The following is a 21,503-nucleotide window of genomic DNA, read 5'->3' as shown; positions in this document are numbered from 1 at the left end:
ACACGGGGTGTGGTGGGTCACAGAGGGAAATCCTGTCCTTATCATAAACACACTAAAGGCTCTAGGCGAGGGGATAGCAGCCAATTATATCAGTCTGCGTTGAAGACAACCAATCAGAATGGGGTCAAAACAACAAAGGCATGTGGGAATAACACTCTGGAGGCCAGAGGGCCCTGAGTTAGCGTTGACTTACAGGCAGCAAAACTAGAGGATGAGATGCATAGGAGGAGAGGTAACTGGGGAGCCGCAAGGGTCCAGGACAAACCCCAGGAAAACTCAACAGTGATCTAAGGGTCAGGTAGTGAAGGACACACCACAGCATGGTCATTCCAGGAAAAGGAGACTTTTTACCTGTGTTTTACCTGGAAAACCAAGGGAGGAAAGTGTCTTATAGCAAGAAAAGACAACAGTGTCAAGCACTTCTGGGACGTGGTCATCCCTGGAGACCTCAAAACCACACTGGGGGGGATCAGAAGAACAAATGGAAAGGGAAGAGGCAGTAAGTTCACAGGATGCTTCTAGAAAAGTCTGGAGAAAGAAGAGCGAGATCAGGAATTGGGGTCGTAGGGTAGAGGTAACTTTAAAGCATGGGCTTCCGGGATGTGTGTCATCAACCCCAGGAGGAAGAGCAGGCAGGGATAAAAAATGCAAGTAAGAAGATGAATGTTCTGCCTTTGCATGCAAGACAGCACAGCCATACCCAGTGCCAAGTCAGCCCAGACACTTGAAAGACGGGGAAAGGTTTATGCACACACTGTTCAGGGTCTGGGCCCAAGGGCAAAAGAATTTCAAGTCCTAGTCTGTACTAAGTGTGCAGATGACCTTATTTGAACTAGTGTCTTTGCAGATATGAGCAAGCCCAATGGGTTCATACTGAATTCGTGGCTCTGGACCTACTAGCTTGGTATCATGATAAATGAAGGTACAAACAAGAAGAAAGACAGTAAGGCCAAGGCAAGGCAGAGATGGGAGTGTTCTGGCTACAAACCAAGAAGGGCCTAATCTACCAGAAGCTACAGAACACAAGAAAAGTATTAATAACAAGTACTCACTGACAACTGTAATTGAGGCAGAACAACTATGTGTTGAGACCTTGTACTGAAAAGAAATCTCTATAGTTAGCAAAACTGGTTTTACACTGTTAAATTATATATCACCCACTATATGGCCATTGCTGGGCAGTTATGTAACATTAGCAAAGAAACGTCATTTCTGAAGCTGGAGCTATGTCTCTGTGGTTAAGAACCAGTATGGATTTCTTGCAGAGAACCTGAGTTTGGTTCCCAGCATCCATGTGGAATAATCACCTATAACTTCTCATTATTTCTAAAACAGTAGTTACTGCTTGGTCTTCTATAGTTCAGGGCTTAAAAAATAAAATATTTTGTTTATGCTAATAACAATACATTCTTCTCACTGAAGAACAAAAAAAGAACACAAGGAAAGATGCCTGCCTGTGGCACCACGTGGCCACAGCCTTGCTGACACTTGTCAGTGAAGATTCCTGACCTGTGAGAAAACAGTTGCCAGGGTTCTAAGTTGTCCAAGCTATGGGTCTTTGTCCCAGCCGCCCTACGAATCTAAATAGAAAGGGGACTTCTGCCATTCCTCAGGGCAGCACTGTCCCTAAAGCCAGGATCCAAGCCATGGGGCAGCAATGCAGCTGCGGCACAGCAGCTGAAAAAGTGGTTCTGCAGTAGGGACCAAACGTGCCACCCCATGACCATCGGAGAAGTTGTTTAAAAGGAAAGCAAGGTTTGCACAGGCTGCCTTGTTTGCTGTCAAACTACTTGATGGTGAGAACATTACTACCAGCCTCTAAGACAGGGCAGAACTCCCTGAAAAAGAAACTGTTCCCCTCCCTTGGCCTCAGCAACATGTCTAATACCAGGGCCACATTTGCATCAAAGTCACACCAAAAAGTTGTCTTTTTATATCCACTGCTATTAATATTCACCTCCCGCCCTAACCACACCCGAGGCCTGACAGTCACTAACTATGGGACCCGAAATAAAGCCTGGCACAAAACACACAAAACAGCAAGATCTGCCTTCATACCTATGCCTACTGAAAGCAAAAGAAAACGGCTTCTAATCATGGGAACAGTGATAGCTCTCTCTCCCTGGTATCTTCCTTAGGCAGCACGTGCATGCCCATCCCCATATAACTCATAACTAACGTAGGCATGGTAAGAATTATCTACAGGTTGAGAAACTGGGTGGGCTCAGTATGGTTTGGCTCTTAAGTGGCCACCTCAGGAATCTCTGAAAACAACGCTTCTAGCTACTCCTGGTGAGAGTATGGAGCTGTGTCATTGGCTGTTACGTATGGCGTTCTCCAAGACGGGAAGACATCTGGAGTAAGCAGTGTTGCCAACTAACCTAACCCAGAATCCTGGTTCCTACTCCTGCTGTGTGAAACGGAGGTAATGCTGCCCACTTCACGTGGCTATTTTTAACACCGAACCATCACAATCATTACCATCGTGACCTCTACATGACCAGCACACACAAGAGCAGCCGTGCACATGACTGGGCTCAAAGACTTTTAAAGGATTAGATGGCAATGTCTACAACAACTGAGTAGCAAGCACACTCAGACTGCCAATATCTCTTAACGACCTCCCTCATCCCGCCCAGAGTAACCTAGTGAGGTAGGCAGTTCCTCCCTTGTTTTAAAGCAAGAGAGCCTTTGATTCCAATTAAATCTAAATGCAGTATACTTAGCATTTATTCCACTCATTTAAATAATTGCATCGCGTTAATTCACATTCAAACCCCATTCACATGCTTGTCACCCACTGGTATCAAACACCTGGATGCGGCTCTCAGAAAGATTCCAGGAAAACTGCAGGAGGAAAATACTTGAACTTATAGATTTGCATATACATAAGACAGGGAAGAGAGCCAAATGTCTGATAGTTTACCCTACCCAGAAATAGTCACAAAGGATGGCTTTCTCTTTAAATTTACCACTGCTAAGAAGAGCCACAGGCTCAGATGATTTGTGCGTTGCAAACTTTCTAATGTAAATTCTTCCTTTCAATCATATTTTTACTAAATAATTGTAGGTTTGTTTTTGTTTCCTTTGTTTTTGTTTTTCCAAGGCAGGCCTTCTCTGTGTAATAGCCCTAGTCATCCTAGAACTCGCTTTGAAGACCAGGCTGGCCTTGAACTCACACAGAATCACCTACCTCTGCCTCCAGAGTGCTGGGATTAAAGGTGTGGGCCACCATTGCCCAGCTTCACTTAGCACTTACTGAGACCAGGTGTGAAGTGATCTGAAGCAGACACAGCAAGCGCAAGTCTTAGCATGTGTCCATGGATGCTAATTCTGCAGTTACCTAACTTCCCTGCCTCAGTGTGGCTCTTCTTGGTTCTCCTTCTCCCCATTCCTAGCTGCAACCCCACCCCAAGCTCAATGCACCCCTGTGGGAAGCCGTACCGTGGGAGAGCAGAGAGCAGTTTCTCCATTTTGTTTTTAGTCACCGAGATTGTGTTCATTCATTATGGGTCAGCTGTTCACAAACACAGGGACTAACCGAAATTCTGAATCAAGGAAGACAAACTTCCCTTAGCCAGAGTACAACAAAGAAACGAGCACAGAAAATGGAACACACAAACACCAGTCTGAACGGCGGACCTCAGTGGGCGCCTCTGAGCTCCTCCTTTCCATCTTCAGGAAGCTTGCTCACGCCCACCTCTTCAGCCATGCATCGCACACCTGCCACGCAGTTCTAGCTATTAATTGCCACCAAAGCAGCCCAGAGGGCCGGAGGCAGGTTTTCGAGGAGCAATTTAAAGATGGGGATAACAAAACAACCAAAGCTATGTGGACGCTTTGAAAGCTAAGACTTTAACCAGTTGACTGGCTAAAGGCCGCTGGAATTCCTGGGGCTGGGTAGGAAGGTAGGATGACTGTTTCATTTCAACCACAAAGTGCTAATTTGAAAGCCTGGCACGTCACTACAGATCTAGCACAAATGTGTCACTCTGAAGTCTTCAAGTAACAGAACCCTGCACCCTAGCTCAACAGAGTCCCAGGAAATCTGAACACTGTCCACACCCCCTCTCTTCCTTTGACCAATTATCAGCAATGGCCACTTCTGCAGTAGTACTCTGGCTCATTTTACTTCATGGTCTGGTTACTGATGCCACCTCCCTCACAACCTCCAGGGCTCGACCCTCTCCCCCACACTGGATTTACTAGGCGTGAACCAGTGAGATTAATTTAAAGGAGACTTATGCGCACTCTCCACCATCCCCCAGAATCCCCCACAACCAATCTGCTGGGACAGTAGCAATGGCCCAGTTGATCTGTGGAGCCCGCCCACCCCTCCCCGCCAGCACCCCTCCCCGCCAGCACCCTGCAGTATCCCCAAGCATCTTAGTCTCTCTTTACTGAACTCGCACAGCGCCTCCAGCCTCTCTCTACAGAAAGCGTAACAGTTACAGCACAGGCTCCGAAGTCCAGCTCCAATGACTAGTCATGTATTTCCTGTGCCTCAGTTTCCTCATTTATAAACAGGAGCGAGTTCCACTGGCCTCGGAGAACCAGAAGCTGGCATACACCCAACTACACAGAACCGCACTAAGAACAACAGATCTGGGAAATACTGCCTGTTATTATGTAACTGGCACTTTACATACCACTGAATGTAAATATTAGTCCTCAGTCTTAAAAATTAAAAAAAAAATACACCAATCGTTTCATACATAGTTTGGAATGGGCTCGGTGAACTGGATGCAAACTTGCATGAGGCAGTGCCGCTCCAAAGACCAGCTGACACTGGCTCCGGTTCTTAAAAAGCCGCACACACATAGTAAGCATTAGTGTCATGTCAGCAAGGTGACACTGTTGCTACATGCATGCGGCATCTCGCATTTATCATATGTTTATGTCAGGCTACAACAGAGTAAAACAATCTTGCCCCTAACCGCAGCTGCTCTTCTCAGGGAGATGGACAGCCGGCTTTGAGTTGCTTTCTACACACAAGCTAACCAAGCACACGGGAGGCACACAACAAGTCCTGAGCACATAAATACATATTCTCAAAAAGTCTGATTCATTAACGGCCTCTAAGGAAATTTCAAATCGTGTTAGAAGTTTAAAGACTATCTCCGATGCCCAAAGAACCTTCGAAACAGTTGAGTTGGCATTTCGTTTAAAACTGACCAAATTAAAAAGAAAAAAAAATTACTCACAAAATATTTTCCATACTATCTATTCGCACGGACAGACCTGTGTGTAGCTCGAGTGAAAACCATGAATAAAATCTGAGTGGTGTCTGTACTGTCTTTCCTTGTAGGACAGAGGAGGAAAATGATTAGCACCGTCTTGGAGCTGGCATTTCACAGGTCCTCCGCACCTTTAAACAAAGCAGCCGTTCAACTAAGACCTCAAAGGCACACATGGCACTGTTAACTCTCCACTCCTCTCCGGCGTTTTTTGCCAGTCCTTGGTCAGTAGTCACCCAGCTGGGTCGCTCCATCAGTGAAGTGACTGCAAGAGAGAGCCGCAGACCCAGCACTCAGCTGGCGTGACGCTGTGTGGAGCTCAGGACTTGCTGTGTTTTCTTGGACAAATTCTTCCTGCTGAGGAAAACCTGGGCACGATCAAACTGACTCTGAAAATGTCTAGAGATTCCAAGGGATCCCCATGCCTCTTCAACTTTCTCAGGAGGCGATCAAAGCCATCCTCCCTCTGGAGTGCTCAATCTCTGCCACGCTAGCCTTGCTCCACTCTAGCCTCCTCTGCCTTCCTCCAGCAGTTTCCGTCTCCCAGCACTTCCTAGTTCTTGTCCTAAAACACACTCGGGTTCACAGATCCAACATAGTTCTTGTCCTAAAACACACACTCAGGTTTACAGATCCAACATGTTCTCACTTAGAAGGGAATCAAGCAATTCCTCCCAACATGGGGTCCAATGTCCCACCTCTTATGCCAAACCCACCTGCAATCTGAGCACTCAAGAGGCTGAAAGCAGGGGGACCTTCAGTTCCAGGTCAGAAAGGGAAGACAGACTTTCTCTCTCTCTCTCTCTCTCTCTCTCTCTCTCTCTCTCTCTCTCTCTCTCTCTCTCTCCTTCCCCAGCCCCCCCCCCCCCGTATGTGTGTGCGTGCATGTGTGTGTTTTAATCCCAGGCAAATATGTTAGAACTATAATCCCAGGACTTGAGGGTGAAGGCAGGTAGCTCAGTTCTCCTACAAATGGAGTTAGAGGTTGAACCTGGTCTACATGAGATGGTTTAAGAACCAAGAAGGGACTGGAGAGATTCCTGGCACCAGCTGGTCCCTCCCTTACATCCTCAGCACCATCTATTCCAACACAACCTTTAGGCCCTGGATTCAAGTCCTCCTTTCTCAAGTTCTATCAAAAATGGGTCACTTCCTGTTGCTCCTGCAGAACTCGGGCGAGTATCTGAGCCGCGCTGTCCTTCGTTTGCTTGTCTGTCTCTCCCTCCGTCAGCACTCCTCCACTCCAGAACTAGCTGGATCCAGCTCATATCAGGGGCACACAGATACCCAGTCATGACAACCCACAGTGTGCCCAGACACTGCCAATGTCGCTGGAAATCTGCCACAGAGCGAAAGCTCTAGGGCTCCGGATCTAAGGTTCCTACCGTTGCTTATGACTACTTTTTAAAAACAGTTCTGAGTCCTAGGTCCAGCCAGGGATAGCAGGAAAGCAGGCTTGGGCCCTGTCCTCATTAAGTCCTTGCTGGCCAAGAGCCCGAGGAGTGCTCAATGATACCGGCTAAGTGACTGAATCAGTCTGGCACGCACAAGTACAAGGACATTCCCCTCATAATATGGAAAGTAAAACCAGAGAGTGAAAATGTCTCTTCCTGGGGCAGCAGCATTCTGCAACTACAGAGGATCCACCTTCAGGGCTGTGCAACTGGTGTGCTAGCACTGTCGTCAACAAAACTGACACTGAAGAGGAAGGAAGTGCCAAAAACAAAGAGCAAACAACGAAAAAAGTCACGGCTGCTAAGAGGTGGTCCCAGTAAACACAGGGCTGAAACTGCCCCAGCCAGAGGTCCAGCTGTCCTCATAGGTAGAGATGGGACTGGGAGCCGTCCATTTAGCAAAGAAGGAAACAAACAAACAATAAATAAATAGGAAGCTCTCTAAATGGAAGGTGAAGTAACAATGCAAAGACCGATCAGGGACACAAGTGTCAGCACAGATCTACTGTGGCAAGTCACTTTACGGGAACTGGGTTTCCCTCTGTTGTGGAGAAACTCGGAATAATCCACCTCTACCCCTCAACAGGCATGGCTCCTGTGCATGGGAGAGACCCACAGACCACCCTGCTCTGAGGAAGCCAGAAGAGAGCTCTTCCCTCTCGCAGACAAACTCCTTCTGCCAACAGCAGAAATAAAAGAGCCCACTGCTCTGTTTCTCTTGACTTGGTCCTGATGGACCTCATCGGGTGCTGCCTGTGCCCCAGCCTGAGCCAGAGATGAAGAATTCTGAAAAGTTAACTCTCAAAAACATAGGGAGGCATGTGCTGTAAATCTCTGAGAGTACAGAAAGGATCGCAATGACATTAAAACACCTCTTGCTCCAAGAATCTGGTACCTGGCCCCAATAAGGGCTTAAAGAGAGTGAACTCCTATTGTTTATTTAACAAGAACTAAGGGGATGCCGATGCCCACAAGGTCAGTTCAGCAGCTTAAGGGCCTCTGGGGCTACTCAACCAGCATTCTGTGTCAGCGTTTCAGATGCTGTCTCATGGTTTCGAGATGGGTGCAGTGGCTCCAGCTATCATATCCTCTCCCTACCAACCTTTCCAAACAGGAAACTCTGGATTTTTCAGGGCATAAGGAAAGGGCTTTCTCCTGTACCTGTAGGTTTATCAGAGAGGCAAACTCTCATCTCCCGCATGAAGCCCTGTGCTTAGTCCTGGCTGTGAAAGGATACAGAGAATGACGATCTGGCTTTTTGTTTGTTTTTTAGGTGGGAGGCAGGAAAGGAACGGCATAACAGAGGTGTCTTCATAACTACACGCAGCTGCTGGCGAGCCTGACAATCGCCTTTATTTAAGAAACAAAAGAAGGGAGGCCTGGTGGCCAGCACTTGGTGTTAAGTACCACACTCCCACAGTGGAAGAATTTAGGTGATGAACCTGATGTCAGTCAGCTCACAGGGCCACTGGTACAGGCTGGCTCTAGTGCACCACTGAATTAGACCTCACATTTGATTTTTTTTATGTTTACGTGCTCCTTCGTAGCAAGCCACTCCGAGGAATTACACAGTAGAGATGACAGAGCAGGAATACCCTCAGAAGGGAGCCTGACCTCCACCCTGCAGCTCTTGTCACACAAACAGGCCACAAGCACCTCTGCAAACGGAGCCACATGTGTGTAGCCAGCGCTCTCCTAGGAACAATGAAACAAAAGTCGATGGGGAAAAGGAAAAAAAAAAAAAACATGTTTATTCAAACCAGGTCAAGAAGGTAATTGGTGAGGTTTCTTTTTCACCTTAAGCCTCTGTCTTGGGGGAGGGAGGGGCTGGGAGAGCCAAGGTCTCCTACAGGAGAAAACTGAGGGACAGTGACCATGAATGCGGTAGCTGGGCTTCGGGCAAGGCTGGGCAGAGTCTGGTCACCTCGATATAGTAAGGGGTCCTCCTCCCAGATGGGAGACATCGGCAAGGGCTCTGCCCTCGGGAGCTTATTAACTAAAACCAACAGGGGCTTCTCTTCAGCGTGGAGCCGAGGAAGCTGGAAGCAGTGGGAAGGGACAGGTGCCAAAGTGTCCTTTGAGAAGAGCCCCAGGTACACGGGAGATGGGACTCTAGGCTGCCAACTAACAGCAGTCACCAAGTGGTAGCAGCAGTCACCAAGTGGTAGCACAGAGTGGTAGCTCTGGGGAGGCTGGGGTGGAACACTCCAGGAGCCCAGGAATTTGAGGCTCAGCCTGAGCAACACAGTACTGACTTCAAGTCATTTAGAAGATTAAGGATAAAAGAAAAAGAAATTAAAAAAAAAAAAGAACTGCAATCCTAAAGACCCATATCTACAAAGCCAATCAAAATTATCTAATTATTTTCCAGTTTATTTTTTTTTTGAGGGCAAGAATACTACAAGGCTAATGTTACAGCTTGAAATGCAAATTTTTAACAAAAAGAAGAAAATTTAAAAATATTGTCAATTCTTTGCCCAGTGCTATGATTTAAATGTATTTTCCCAAATTTATATTACCCTAATGCTAGAAAGCTAAGAGGTGGGTCCTTTGAGAAGTGAGTAGGCCGGTCACCTTGGTCACCTTGCTCTGCCCCTTCCCCCACATCCCACTGTCACCCACCAGATGGACACCTCTGCTGGGTCAGGGGCCTGGAAACAGGTGGGTACCAAAATCAGGTCAGGCCGCTCTTGACCTTGTGCATCTGTGAAATGCCTTTCACAATATTATAAAGTAGCAAGAAGCCCCTTATCAATGACAAGCCCCTCAATATTAGATCTCCAAGCCTTCAAGCCTGTGATAATGTTTCATTTCCTTAAAAATAAAAAAGTACCTTAAAATTTACCCAGTGTTGTGTCATAGCGCCACCAAATGGACCCAAAGACCCAGAGTTAACAAGACTCCCATAACATGAAGATATGCAATTTTTAAGTAGAACTTATGCTCTTTTGCTAATTTAGTGGGTTTTTTTTTTCTCGTTAGTAAATTTCCTAAGGCACCAAGGAGTTAGGAATGGTTCCTAAAGTCCCTGTCACCACGGACCAGCTCTGGAAACTGACCAGTGACAAGGAACGTAGTTGCAGAAGCTCCCAGCTCCCTTCTCTTCTCGGGAGGAACGTGGATGAGCACAGATACCCTCACTGTTTCCCTCCCTTTCTTCCCTCCTCTGGCCTTCCCACGCCATAATGAACCAACACTGCTCTCCTTTATCGCACAGGAACTCGAAGCTTTGGCCCTTCATCCCCTCCACTGCCTACTCTACCACAGCAGTGGTCTCCCCAGAAGTTCAAAACCTCTGTATGAGAAAAGCCTCACGGCAAAAAAAAAGTGAGATTCCTGAGTCTGTTTCCCTCTTTCTGCCCTGCCTAGCACCTGCCGCTGCTCTCCATGCACAGGCATGCACCTGCCGCTGCTCCCCATGCACAGACATGCACCTGCCGCTGCTCCCCATGCACAGGCATGCACCTGCTGCTGCTCCCCATGGACAAGCATGCACCTGAGGGCTGCTCCCCATGCATCTGCATGCCCCTGCCCCTGCCCCTGCCCCTGCCCCTGCCCCTGCTCCCCATGCACAGGCATGTACCTCAGGGTGCTACTGTGAAGCAAAAATTCCCAGAACCCATTCTGCCTCCTTCTCACCTACCCAAAGACCACAAAGACCACCTACCCAAAGAACCACTTTGTGGTTCTCCAACTCCCTGAAGGACCATGTTAATCTCAAGTGTCAACCTGTGGGGGAAACATCTAACAAGATGTTGGATGGAGGACAGTGGCCGCAAACCCCACAGACAGCCTTCTGTGAATCCTTAGAGTCCATCTGAGAACCCAGTCCCAGGGCAAAGAGAAACCTCATAGCTCTACTAAGTTAAAGCAGGGCTTTCTGGCACAAGGCTAGCTCACTTCTCCTCTGCCTCGGGTAAGCCACGAGCTTCTGGTATTCCCAGACCTGGGCATAGAATTCTACTGGACCAGAAATGCTTTCCAGCTGGCAGGAAACAAGCCCAGGCTGGGAATGGGGTTTCCGATCAGCTACTTTCAATGGGAAAGTAGCTAAATGCCCATTCACGGAGCTTAGTGCCACTAAGGTACCAATACTTCAGACAGAAAGATATGAGGACACAAGGTATCGAGCAGTGAGTGGGAAAGGAACAGAGTCCAAGCTGCTCTGCTTGGACAAAGCACTGCTTCTCAAGCTCAGTGTGCTGAGAAATCACGGAGAAAAGTAACTCATGCATTCCCGAGTTCCCTCCCACTAGTTCTGGGTGGGTCAGGTCTCGGTGGACCTAAGCACTGCATCTCTGAAATGACAACTAGGTGCCCTTCTGCTCCCTGGCCAGACTCATTAAGCAACACTTTTTTAAAAACTGGTGCTGGGGACTGGATCCAGGGCCGTGTCTGACACTGAGTCCAGCCCCTGCCCCATGCAGAACTTTCCTTTGGGCAGTTAGAGTAAGAACTGATCCAGGACTTTCGATCCTCATTCTCATCACCCAGAAGCAGGACCACCCCCTCCCTGAATAGTGAGATTTTAATGGAGTCTGCAGCGGAGCCCTGAGGCCAATGAATTGCTCTCAAGCAAGGAACATTCTAGAACCAAATGTCTCTCCAGCCTTCTGTCAGAGTCCTCCAGGCAACTGGCCAGTTTGTCCAGTCTTCCCTGTGACTTCAATCTAACCACCCCCATTCCTCTGTCTCTGCACCTCCCCCATGGATCTGAATCCTGTGGACACCCCCTTCAGTTCATACCTGGTCTAAACCAGCCACAAGGCAGTCGCATGAACACCAGCAACAAACCCCTGCCCTCGTGCAGCTTTCATTCCAGTGAGGAAAGCAGGCCATGGGGAGCAGATGCCACACCCCAACAGTTGGATTTCAGACACGGATGAGCACTATAGAATCACGGTAACACATGGGAATGCTGAGAAGTTGAAGATGGGCAGCAAGAAGGGTCCCCGCTTTGGGACAATCTCTTAGCTAAAACCTAAGAACAACAAACACCACTACAGCAAAGGACTGTAACCTAAACATTGAAGAGCCAGGCCCGTTGGAGGGGAAGAGAGCATCAGCGGCCCAATGTACAGTCAGAAGCCAGAAGGGTAGACAGCAGAAGGGTAGGTGCGCATAAAGCCGATTTCCAAAGGCAGTTGTCGGGGCCACTGTCCTCAGTACAACAGAAGGCCCCTGGATCCTTTGCCAAGACATCAGCTACTTGTAGCCCACCTGTATTGAGTGTCGTACGGAAATTCTGTTCAAATGCAAACTCCATGTCACAGGCGAGAACTCTGCGTCAAAGAAGTGGGAAGCAATGGAGCCGTAACTCAGAGGCAAGCTGTGTGGTGACAGTAGTCGAGGTGAGCAAGGGCCAGAATGCTGAGGCCCTGAAGGGTCTGTACCCTATTTGAAGTGCAAGAGAAAGTTGGCGGAGAGGGGTTTCCTGACATACTCTTAGATATGACTGAGAAAGGGTGTAACATCCGAAGGAAGTCCCACCAAACAACGCCTCAGTGGGCTGATAAGACAAACTTGAGCTTAGGCCATAGACGATCCTGAAGTGAATCAGGTTGAATTCCCTAGGAAGCAGGCCCCGTAAAGTGGGATGACTTCTCTCTGGCCCAAGCTCTGGACCGACCGGCTGTATCACACTACATTCCATCTGGCTAGACATGCAAATCCCAGGGCCACTCCCAGACCTGCTGAATCTCAGACCCAACAACCCAACATCTCCCTCAACTTCACTTTTCTTTCTTTTCTCCTTTGTAGCACTGGGTATCCAAACCCAGAACCTTGTGAACACTAGGCAATCAACCACCCTGGACACTAGGCTACGCCCCTAGATCTGGATTCAATCTTAACCTTTCAGGTGAGTCAACTCCGCTCAGAAGCTGGAAGGAGCCTACTTTGCAGAGCTCACTGCCTCTCCCCTAGACAGCCCCGCTGTGCATACCAGTCAATCCTTCCCACTGCTGCCTCCTATGCCTAGAAACCTCACTACCAATCCATTTTTCTTACAAATTTGATTTCCTGAACATATTTACTGTTCAACTGATCAGGCCACATGGCCAAGGTAAAACAACTCCTCCCTCCTTCTAGGATTCCATTTCACTTCCACGGCTCTCGGCCTTCACAGCAGACCGCAAAGAGACTCTGGACATTTACCTCGGCTTTCCCGACACCTCTAACAATGTGTTGGCTTTTTTAATTCACCCGTCTCTCTTTCATTAATATACTATGAGAAATATTTGTGCCCTTGGAATTCCAGGGACTTCACTCTATGCCAGACACATCAATGACAGCAAATGTCAATGTCTTCCTATCCTCAAGAAACCGTCCCATTGGCAGGGAATGGCCAGACACAAACAAATAATTATAAACAATACACATGTCAGAAAGGCCTAAGAAGGGTCCCTGAGCTGAGGCCAACATGATGATAAAGAGCCAAGCCTGACCAGTGCTCCCTGACAGGAAATATTCGTGCTCTGAATCGACGCCCAACTCTACGTTCTCTACATGCAGGTACCCATGTAGGTACCCAACCACCTTGCAGGGAAGCCGCAGCCTCACCCACACCCTACAAGGAAAGAAACTGGCATGCAGGGAAAGGAAAGGGTATGTGAACAAAACCACCAAGATTCGGGCAAACAGAATGGCTCCAGAGCCCACCTTCGGGACCACAGCTTGTGAGAACTTGAAGGAATGCTGAGGATGGAGGAGCAATGGCAGGCAGGTGTCCAGGCAGACCAACATACGCAAGAGTTCCCGGGAGGAGAGATGTCAACCTAAAGCCAGAAGAAAGCCTGAGGAAGTTGGTGAAACTGAGAAGCATCAGACGAATCGTAGATCAAACTATTCCGGAGGTGGATCAGACAAGGCAGGATGGTGGATGCAGAATACGGATGTGTAGAAGAGCTGTAAAGGGGAAGGGAAAAGAAAGACTCCCCCATGACCCGGATTCCTACATTGTAAAGTTGGGAGGACCCTCTGTGTGCAACCAAGTGCTATACCACCACATTTAATAAAGTCTATAGTGGGGGGTCAGGAGACTGCAAGTTCTCGAAAGGATTGAGTCAATCGATGAAGCCGGTTAGCAGATCTTCCCACTGAAGGAGCCCACTCGGTATCCTGAAATCCTATTTGCAGAACACTATTCCCACTTCTTAACAATAAAAATGACGTATACAGTCACGAGGCAGCTTCTGTTAGAATTAGGGCTTTTCTTACACAAATACGAGGGGAAAGTTTTCACAACGTTTTAACTATCTTTTTTTTCTGAAGCACGCAATTAAACTAGTTGACAAGGGAGAAGTGATGCAACTCTGCCAACTACAAAGATGCTCAGCTATCATTCCAACCCATGACTGTCAGACTGGAAGCCTACACTTCCTCCGTTAAACCGGTGCTTCCCAGCTGGATGTGGTGGTGCAGGCCTATGACCTCAGCACTCTGGAGACCAAAGCAAGAAGATTCTGAGTTCAAGATCAGCTTGGGTGGGACCAGTGAGACCGTTCCCAAACAAATCACCACTGCTCTCTGGTGCACAGCAGTACGGATTTGGATGCACAAGTCAACTTTTAAAGTCTCAATAGCAATGGTCTCTTTTGAATCTGTGTAACTATATATCGTGTGTGTGTGTGTGTGTCTGTGTGTGTGGGATTTGATGCTTTTTATACTCATATATATACTTCAATAAACTCCCAAAGTCAAGACTGCCAAGAAAGCACAATAAAGTTTCTCTACAGTTATTAAAAGAATAAAAGCTCTGGCTGGCTGACTGTACCAAGATGGGGTGGAATTTTGAGGGAGTAGTACAGCAGAAATAACTGAAGCTTAGGAATCTGTTCGCCAACCACCAAAAAACAGCCAAGCACCTGTTCCGTATTGTACCCAAATTTGACTACAGCCACATATAACTCTCTCCTCAAGAGATAGAATATCGGTCGCCTGGGGGGAAAGTGAATCCTAGAAGAGCAACAACACGGCGCTCACCCTGCGTGCAGTGCTGATTTGAATGAGCACTGCACTGGCAATCCCATCATCTTATCTTCTCAAACCCAAGTATAAAAAGTCCCCTCTAAGAGCCACTCCTTCCAATTTTAGATTTCTAGATAATGACCCAATATCCAAAATTATTCTTTCCAGGATCCAAATCCTGACATGGCTGTCATACTTAAAAATAAATGCTGAACAAGCACACATGATAATCCAAGTCACCAACCCAAAACTGGGGAGTTGCCTTCAGGTCATTCTCCAGAAAGATGTAGCGAGATGTTAATCACAAGATGAGAAAAGTCAACCAAATGACAGTCCCTATCCCTACCAAAACTTTACAAATGTTCTGCCACTAATGTTTAAGTCAACTTTCTTTATGCCTGGCCCCTTAGTCTCTATTCTTAGCAGTTGGGTAAGGATAGGGGAAGGGCCGTCCTTAGCAGCTGGGTAATGGCACAGAGAAGTCTACAAACTGTCACCTAACTCTGTGGTGGAGCACCAACTGTAAACTTCCCAGCCATCTTTGATCTGAACCACTCCCCTGAAGCTCAAATTTAATGTGAAACGTCTTAAAGGCATTGATATGATGGTTTTTTGGGCACATTACTGGCCAGCCTGGGTTAAGCTGGGTTGAGTCTGGGTTCTACTAATGGAACAGATACATTCACCAAAACAGAAGTCTTAAAGAACTCTTATTTGCAAAGTCCTCAAGTGAAACCATCCGACAGGCGAACTTTGAACAGAGAGTTTCCTGAGTCACAGAAAGGATACATGGTCGTTACAGAAAAGAGAAGATGGGAGGGCAGGGCTGTCTGAAAGGACAGCTGCGGAGCAGAAGAACCAAAACAAGAAAAGATAGGCAAGTCTCTCTCGGCAAAATGGATAGCCCAGGGTGATCATTATTACAACCGGAGAGCTGTTACATAACTACTTGTTAACTCCTGACACACACCTACATAGCTATGCTAACCACTGAAGCTACTGTACGTGCTGCAACTGCCAAGGTTTCTCCAATCAATTTCATTCAAAGAAATAAGTAATCCTGGAAGCTAATCCTTCCAAAGGTAACTTGCCTGCTTTTACACATACAAAACAGCCTCCAGGAAAGCCAACCGCCTCTCTAGAGACAAAATTCAGTGTTTCTCCTTAATATTGTTTTCTTAAGGTTTTTTTTTAAGAGAGAGAGATACAGAGTTACATTCACAGAGCCAAATATATGATCACCTAGCTAAAAAACGACTTCCATTCCAAACTGGAGGATGTGAACAGTATCCCTCCCCCATCCCTGCCTGTACCGCTGGCGCAAATCCCAAGACCTCGGTGTCCGATGTACTGCATTCCAACATTTGTCAAAAAGTTTACGAGGATTTATCGAAGCGACCGAGAAAAATAAATAAAACTGGTAGAACCGGAGGAAAGCGAGCAGGAGGATGCAAGCAAGGAAGAAGCGGTAAAGCGCCCGGAGGCGCAGTGCAAGGCCCGATAACCGGGAAGCGACCTAGCCCCCGCAGAGCGACCGCCCAGCGGAGCGCGGGGGGTTGGCAGGCTCCAGATCTAGGTGGCCCAGGGTCCCTGATACCCCAGCCCGGGCCCCGCCTCCGATCCCCTCCCCAACCCTTCCCCCGCAGCGCCGTGGACGCCTGCCGGGGCCAGCTTGGCCCGGGTCAGCGCTGCGGAGCGCGGCACAACCGCGGAGGCCGCCGGCGCCCTTACCTCCTTCTGCTTGGGGTCCTGCGGGTAGACATCGGGCGGCCCGAGCCGCGGGCGCTTCAGCGGTCTCTGTTCATAACTGAGAAGCCCGAAGGCGGCCATGATCTCTCATGTTAACCGGCGAAATGAATGAGAGTTGGAGCTGGAGCAGCCGCCTCTGAGCACCAGGGAGCAGCACTTTGCAGACAGACTCGCTCGCCCCTCCACTCTCGCTCGCCGTGGCGCTGCAGGCAGGAGAAAGCAGGTTGGAGACCGCCGCTGCCGGCGCGCAGACGCGCTCAGGGGGGCCGCCTCTGTGGGCACCCCGCTGCGCCGAGCCCCGGGACGCCAGCTCCACGGGCGGCGGCGGGGCTGGAGTTCGGCCAGGGTCCGCCGCGGCGCCGGCCTCCCGCCACCCCCACCCGGTCCCCAAGGGGGGGGGGGGAGGAGCAGCTGATGGGAACGTGTGACTTTCTTCACCAATGAACCCAAACCCACCCCGGGGGCACGGGCTGGGGTAGGGGAGGGACGCGAAGGGGGGAAAAAACTTTTTCTTGGCGCCTAGGAGGGAGGCTCGGTGTCGCCGGGAGCTCGGCGTCCTCGGGCCCGCGAGGCACTACGCAGCTGCCCGCGCCCACTTCCTGGCTCGCCGTACCCCGCGCCCGCCACCTTGCACCCGGAGGACCTGGTGCCCGGGCACGGAGCCGAGGGAGCGAGGCCGCCAGGGGCGAGGATGCGGACGCCGCCGAGCGAGGCCGATGTCCCCCCCCCACACACACACGCTCAGCTGGCGCAGAGGCTAAGGGGTCCCCTCAGCGGCACCCGGGCGCTTTGCGAGCTGCCGGCTGCAGGCGGCCGCGGCGGCTGGAGGGGGCCGCGCTCAGTGTGGCGCGGGGCCGACTTAACCCTTTCCTGGGACTCCCGGGGTTGGAGAGGGGGGTGAGGAACCATGGCCGCTAGCACCGACGGACACATCGGGCGCGCAGGCGACTCGGCACCCCGGGTCACCCCCTGGCCGCCGCGCGCCCCGCTCCCCACCCCCAACAGTTTACCTGTTGGTCCCCTCAGCTAGCCGCTAGGCAGGGGCGGGCGGCCGGGACGCTCTGGCGGTGGCCTCGGCCTCCATCGCTCAGGTAGGGGAAGGGATTTGGATTTGACGTTGCGAGGTGTGTGTCTCGCCAGACTGCGGACGCCGCCGCGAAGTTTGCGACTGCCTGGGGGCGTCGCTCGCCGCCGCCACCGCCGGCGTTCTCGCCCCCACGGCCCGGGAGCGCGAGCTCCCGAGTTGGCGGACGGCGGCGCGGCGGCCGCACTGAGCATGCCCAGCTTGGCGACCGGACCGCGGAGGAGTTGGCTGCGAGCGCCTCGAGCGCTCCCATCCGCCTCTCCGGGTTTTCGCAGCCGCAGAGCGCGCAGTCCGCGGGCCCCGAGCCCCAGCCTGCAGTAGGGTTAACCCGGCTATGGAACCAGCACCAGGAGGGACCCCCATGGCCCTCAGGCTGCGCCCTCTGCCTCGACCCCTCCTGCGGTCGCAATCCCAGCAGCCTGGGCGAAACCTCACCTGCTGGCGGCACAGGGATGGGTGCCGAGGGGAGGGGGCGATCCTTTCCGGGGAACGGTCAACCCACCTGCCTGCACCCCTTGGTTGCTCCAGGTGGATACCCAGATGCTGGGCCACTAGCCTTGAGCATCTAGACCTAGCCTAGGAGGCGGGCCCAGTCTGTCCTGAGGGACCCTGCAGGAGGCGCGCCCAGGAGGACGCGCCAGCACTTGGCCAAGAATGATGGCTGCCATTTATGGAGTCTTCCTTTGGTGCTATGATCTTGAGTGTCCGAATTTGCTTCTGACAACAAACCCTCCAAGGTTTTATTTGCACTCTCGTTGTAAATCAGGAAATTGTATCAGCTCGGAGAGGTTAGGTGACTTGTTCAAAGCTGCAAAAGCTAGTCGGAATTTGAACCTGCCACTGCCAGAGCTCAGGTTTCTGACCTACCTCCCCGGTTTTGATTTGGAAGGGCTGGTCCTCCATCTGCCCTCGGCCTGATTGTGTCACATCCCCCATACCTTGAGGAATGTCTTGGATTCCTGTTCCCAGCTCTGGAAAGGATATGCAAGAAATAACCTGCAGCCTTTGTATAGCACCTGGTGCATGCTGGCGACATTCTAATGTCTACTCACTTTTCTGGATTTAAAGCATCCAAGAGAAAGGAGGAGGAAAGTGGATAACGTGATGGCAATATAGTAGACTAGTTCTTCACTGCTCACTCCAAACTTCACGACTACCTTCTTTCTACACAGCCTGAAACCTAAGTGGGGCTGTATGTGGCTGAATTCACTGCTCAGTCTGAGCTAGGCCTTCTATGGAATACTTCCCTTCTGCCAAGAGATGTTTCCTGCCCACTTCTTACCTTACCGTGAACATATCTCTTCTAATATCCTATGCATAATAACACCATGGTGTAGCTTCCCTTGCGTTATAAGCATCTATCAAATCCAGCTCCTTTGCTTGGAAGAAAAGATAGTTTTTATTCATATCTAACTTTATCAAAAAATTATCGAGCATGTCAAAAATTGAAGAAAGACTATAATAAATGAGCGAGTATTCATCAGCTGTGACAATGTTTCGCCGTTTTGATTTCACCTGTTTTCCCCCATTCCCAATGGACTGGTGTACACACCCATGTAGCCATGATAATTCTTTGATTTTTTTGTAAGAGGCACACGACATTGCACTTGACACATCTCCAAAAATTGTGGCTCTGTGGGATGGATGGAGGGTGGTTGAGCGTGTAAATGTGTGGGCTTAGGACTTCATCACAAGTAGTATTTCACAAGCGCTGTACCATGCAACTCAGTCTGATGTTTCCATGAGAGACATGTCCAAGATTTTTCTCATGGAATGACTGTCACAATCAGTGTCCTATTGCTGTGAAGAGATTCCAGGACCGCAGCAACTCTTAAAAAAGAAATCGTTGAATTGGGGCTTGCTTCCCCATTCAGATACTTAATCTGTTACTGTCATGGCAGGAAGCTTGGTGGCATGCAACAGATATGGTGCTGGAGAGGTAGCTGAGTATTCTACACCCTGAGCAGTAGAGAGAAGGAAGAGACACTGGGCTTGGCTTGAGAATTTGAAACCCCAAAATCCACCCCCAGTGACACACTTCCTCTACCAAGGCCCCCCAATACGCCAACAAGGCCACATCTAATGAACGGCATTCAAAAATTTGAGATAGTGGAGGCCATTCATAGTCAAGCCAACACAATAGCCAAGACAGAATAACTCCAAACCAATCATTTTTGCTTGTTTTGGAGTATTTGGGGTGGTTTTATGATTTTTTTTAAAAAAATTATGGTAATGGTAGTGGCTTGATTGGATTGGATTTTGTTTTCGGTTTTTATTTTGATTTGATTTCAAGCCATAGATCTTTCTTCTAAAGATGAAATTCCCATACCTTCCTCTTCAGACATATACCTGCTGCCAGTTGTTAAGAGCCAAGGCTTATGTGGAGCCTACTCTAAACTAAGGCTCGCCATAATCCTTTGTCGTTTCCAGTGCCCATAGCACTTATTTTTATTCTTTTTTAAATACCTCATTACTTATTGACATCTGTTCAAATGTATGACCCAAGATTGTCTTCTTGTCCTCTCTTGTCCTTCCACTGCAGAATTCGTCTTGATGCTACAATGCAGACTTAACCTGCTGATCTTAACCTGGAAGCCATTTTGTTATCTGCTGTCCTTTAAATTTTCACATGGTGCTTGCTAAAGTAGCAGATAAGTACAAATTCTTATTGAGGTTCTCAATGCGTAGACCAGGCTGGCCTTGAATTCACAGATCTCTGCTGCCTGCCTCTACCTCCCAAGTGTTGGGATGAGTGCTGTATACCATCATACCTGGCTTGATACTGTTCTTAAAGTGTATCTAATAGTTACCTAGCTAATGGATTCCTCTAAGATTGGCCCCTCCTCCGAAGGTTCTAGGCCTGCCAGAAAAGATGAGGTGAGGGACTGTGGATATTTTAAATGGCTGTAGGGGAAAAGTGATGGAACATGGCTAGGAAGAGATGAACTACAAAACAAAACTACAAAAAAAAAAATATTAGGGAGCTGTGTCACCCAAGCTAGCTCTGCAGTACACCTTCAGAGACTTGATCGATATTGAAAAAGTGGTCATTTTCTTGTGTCACATCCAAGGGCTCCTCAAACAACCTTCAGCACCAAGAAGGCCCCCTAACTGCTTGTAGCTGCTTCTACTTCTCTCTGTAAGCTTTGGCTACTCATCTTTAGCAAACCGTACCTCACTGTTAGCATAAAGTTTGCTCTCTTGGGCAAAGTTCCTTCAATATATCCCATAGCTGGCTTCCTAGTTCTCCATTTGGTCAGCAGGTGATGTGCAGATCTCCTTTGCCAGTGTATACTCTATGCAGACATTTCCTAACCAATATTCTCTCCTTGCCAACCATGCATATTGTGCAAGCCACAGCCCACCTTAAAAGTTCTCCAGGTTCGTACAAGCTACAAAGAGCGAATAACACAGGTGGTCTGCGGTCCTCTCCAAGTTCTTCCCATGAACGTGAAGGATAATAACATTTTCAGAGCATAGCTCAACAAGGAGATGGCGAGTTACAGAGCAGATCCCTCATGAGTCCCGTCCTACCCTTCCTGCTAAACAGCACTGGTTCCAAGCGATCAAAGGGGGGCAAGCCATAAGTAGAGTTAGACCTGACCCTCCCACCTGTGCTTGTTATCATTGTCAGTGCACTACCTGCATGAATTAATCATTACACACCGCACACGTAAAAGTGGGCATCAGAAGACAGTTGTGGCGTAAGAGAAGAGGCTCCTAGCAGTTTGCTGTGCCACCGCAGTATGCCTTCACTCAAGCGGAAAGAAACAGTTCTCAGTGCTGTGGTGCCTGGAGGTGCAGTAATTAAAGTTGCTGGGTTTTCTCGTGGGATTGATGCTTGTCCAGGTGTGTGTATCGTTGTGTTTTTGTTCCCAGTTTATCTGCAGGCAATCTTGCTTTGCTTTCAGTTTTTCTTATGCCCCCATTATGTTTAAATGTGCTTGTGTTGTGCCTGCGTCTGATTCAAAAAATACAACTCCACGCTTCCCTTGAATCAAAAGAATCAAA

The 21,503-nt window shown here is 49.1% G+C and overlaps 1 protein-coding gene across 1 annotated transcript in view; it reads right to left on the bottom strand.

The window, feature by feature from the left end:
- The window catches only part of LOC106143886 (mediator of RNA polymerase II transcription subunit 12-like protein), an 84,601-nt gene extending 66,782 nt beyond the window's left edge, over positions 1-17,819 (bottom strand). Inside the window, exons 1-2 of the mRNA XM_026778897.1 lie at positions 17,419-17,819; positions 16,391-16,611 (exon numbers count right to left, since the gene is read on the bottom strand). Of these exons, the coding sequence (XP_026634698.1) occupies positions 16,391-16,489 (99 nt within the window). The 5' untranslated portion in view covers positions 16,490-16,611; positions 17,419-17,819. The remainder of the gene's footprint in view (positions 1-16,390; positions 16,612-17,418) is intronic.
- Between the last annotated feature and the right edge of the window lie 3,684 nt (positions 17,820-21,503).

Source organism: Microtus ochrogaster, chromosome 1 (assembly GCF_000317375.1).
Source record: "Microtus ochrogaster isolate Prairie Vole_2 chromosome 1, MicOch1.0, whole genome shotgun sequence".
NCBI classification, from domain to species: domain Eukaryota; kingdom Metazoa; phylum Chordata; class Mammalia; order Rodentia; family Cricetidae; genus Microtus; species Microtus ochrogaster.
This window is presented reverse-complemented; position numbering and strand designations above follow the sequence as displayed.